Source organism: Gadus chalcogrammus, chromosome 6 (genome assembly GCF_026213295.1).
Source record: "Gadus chalcogrammus isolate NIFS_2021 chromosome 6, NIFS_Gcha_1.0, whole genome shotgun sequence".
In the NCBI taxonomy this organism is placed as follows: domain Eukaryota; kingdom Metazoa; phylum Chordata; class Actinopteri; order Gadiformes; family Gadidae; genus Gadus; species Gadus chalcogrammus.
Genome location: NC_079417.1, coordinates 6,285,165 through 6,287,664, shown reverse-complemented (window position 1 = coordinate 6,287,664; position 2,500 = coordinate 6,285,165). Strand labels below are relative to the sequence as shown.

At 45.7% G+C, this 2,500-nt stretch overlaps 1 protein-coding gene across 1 annotated transcript in view; it reads left to right on the top strand.

Annotated features, from left to right (window-relative positions):
• Positions 1–2,500, top strand: part of frmd3 (FERM domain containing 3) — a 44,391-nt gene that overhangs the window by 29,096 nt on the left and 12,795 nt on the right. The window contains exons 12-13 of the mRNA XM_056592980.1: positions 338–406; positions 631–755. Coding sequence (XP_056448955.1) covers positions 338–406; positions 631–755 — 194 coding nt within the window. The remainder of the gene's footprint in view (positions 1–337; positions 407–630; positions 756–2,500) is intronic.

Genomic DNA, 2,500 nt, shown 5'->3' with positions numbered 1-2,500 from the left:
TCAAAAGCAAAAACTAGCCCACAAGACTATTATAATCTTAAAATTACATTGGTCCACTTTAGTTGAAATCATCCACTCCATGCTATAAGCTTAATTAATATCACTACAATAGTTGATAATAAAATAATATAATCGAGCCTTGATGAAACTTTTACTAAAGCAATTTCCTTTTCTCATTGCTCATGTGTGGGTTTGGGAGTGTGTGTGTGTGTGTGTGTGTTTGTGTGTGTGTGTGTGTGTGTGTGTGTGTGTGTGTGTGTGTGTGTGTGTGTGTGTGTGTGTGTGTGTGTGTGTGTGTGTGTGTGTGTGTGTGTGTGTGTGGGTGTGCACTTTCCAGTGGCCGTGTAGCAAAGGAGGTGATCGAGGCCAGCTCTAAGATACAGAGAGACCCTCCAACAGTGCGTAGGTAAGGAGAAAGCAAAGAACATTTCTGATTTACATCACAGTAAAAATCCCACAAAACAAATTCATACGAAGAATCTCAAAACGAATATTCTCCAAAACAAAACGTGTATTAAGTCCTCATCACAATTCTAGCAACAATTCTTAATTATAAATGATCTGTCCCTTAATATGAAATAATCCCATTCATAAACCCTTGTTTCTTTGTTGTAATGGTTGTTGTGCCAGAGCCCAGTTTGGCCAGAGTAGAAGTTACAACTCTTTGAGCCACAAGAACCTCATCATGAACATGGAGCCTCTGGTTCCTGCGCTGCCCTCCACCAACGAGTACGAGGAGACGGCCACAGACAATGGTAGGAGTCCACTGCTGACACACACACTCACTCCAACATGAAGACAGAGTGTCAACTGAGCAGCTGAGGCCGCCATCAGTCCGGTTTTCCCGGAGACACCAATCACAGCGGTCTATAAATATTTCCCCCCTGATCCTCCCTCAGGACCCCAATGTGGCAGGGGCGCGCGCGCACGCGCGCGTGTGTGTGTGTGTGTGTGTGTGTGTGTGTGTGTGTGCATGTGTGTGTGTGTGTGTGTGTGCGTGTGTGTGTGTGTGTGTGTGTGTGTGCGTGCGTGCGTGTGTGCGTGTGTGTGTGTGTGTGTGTGTGTGTGTGTGTGTGTGTGTGTGTGTGCGTACATGCGTGCGTGTGTGAATGTGTACGTCAGTGTGAGTATGCGTGTGTATGGGGGCGTGTGTGTATGAGTGTATTACTTGGAGGTTGCCCAGCCATCAGTGACATCAGGGAAACATAGCAGGTTCACAGCTTGGGGGGAAAGCACTGGCGGTACTCAAAATATATTTACCAATTAATAATTTGGCTACTTAGTCTTGGCTATGGGGTTGCATTTGTGTCGTATTGTGTGTTTGTTGTGTGTGTATGTGTGTGAGCACACACATCTTTTTCAACATATCAGAACCCATCACGGAGCTAAGATCGATGTTCTGTCCCGGCACTTTTATGCATAAATCTTAGTTCTGCTTCGACATAATATAAAGCAGGGCTTCTCCGGTTACAAAGCGGTCGGGACAACAGGTCCGATGGAACGCCCGGAGGGGTTTTAGGATTTGACTGGTGTTGATTCTGTTTAGTAATAGGAGTAAACTGAACACTGGGTTACATCATCGTTACCCAAGGATGCTTATGTCACCCCATCTGCAAGATCACAGCCTCTTCACAGAGAACAAAATGTTTTAGCGGAAATTGAACATAAACAAAAAGCATAGACACAAACAAACACTGTGCACACTGATACAAAACGACCAAATAAAAATACGCTAATGCGTCCTTCACCCTGTTCCTTATCCGTCCTAAGTGCATTGATTTTCAAAACTATTTCTCACACCAGGTTTCATGCAACACTGAATAAATCACACATTTCGTGAATGAAGATCTGAAACAAAGACCAAAACAACAGCGGCTCTTTTTCACAGATTGAGTTTCATGTAATGGTACATGGCAGAGGTCGGGGGTCAAGTGGGGTCTCTGAAAAGGTCAGCATTTAACACCGGCAGTTTAAGCCTCTTCACAGGAACGACGTTCTAAGTGGTGTAGACATTTTCGTTTTCCGTGCCATTAAAGGTTGCCAGTTATCGTTATGGGAGCGATATAACTTAGCAGGGTGGCCCACAGCCCCCACCCCACCCAAGTTGGGTGGGGGCTGTGGGTCTGTCCCCTCAAGAGCTGACCTTTCAGGCCAGTGTCTAATATTTACCTGGGTTGAACAATATCCGTGAAATATGCTGCGTAAACAGAGTTTGACTTGACTTCCTGCTACCTCCCCCTCCACATACCCACTTTTCTTCCTCTCTTCCTGTCTCTCTGAGCCGTCACTCCTTTGACTCTGTCTCTCTCTCCATCTCGTTCTCTCTCTGTCTCTCTCTCCCTCTCCTCCGTCCCTTCATCAGGCGGATGTCCCCGTCTCTTACAAGATGTCCTCCTCGCACTCTATTCAGAGAATCGACTTATCCGTTCCCTTTCACACCATTCTCGCTCTGTTCTCTTTTCCTGTCTCTTCCATATTTCTCTCTCTCCCCTCATAGTTG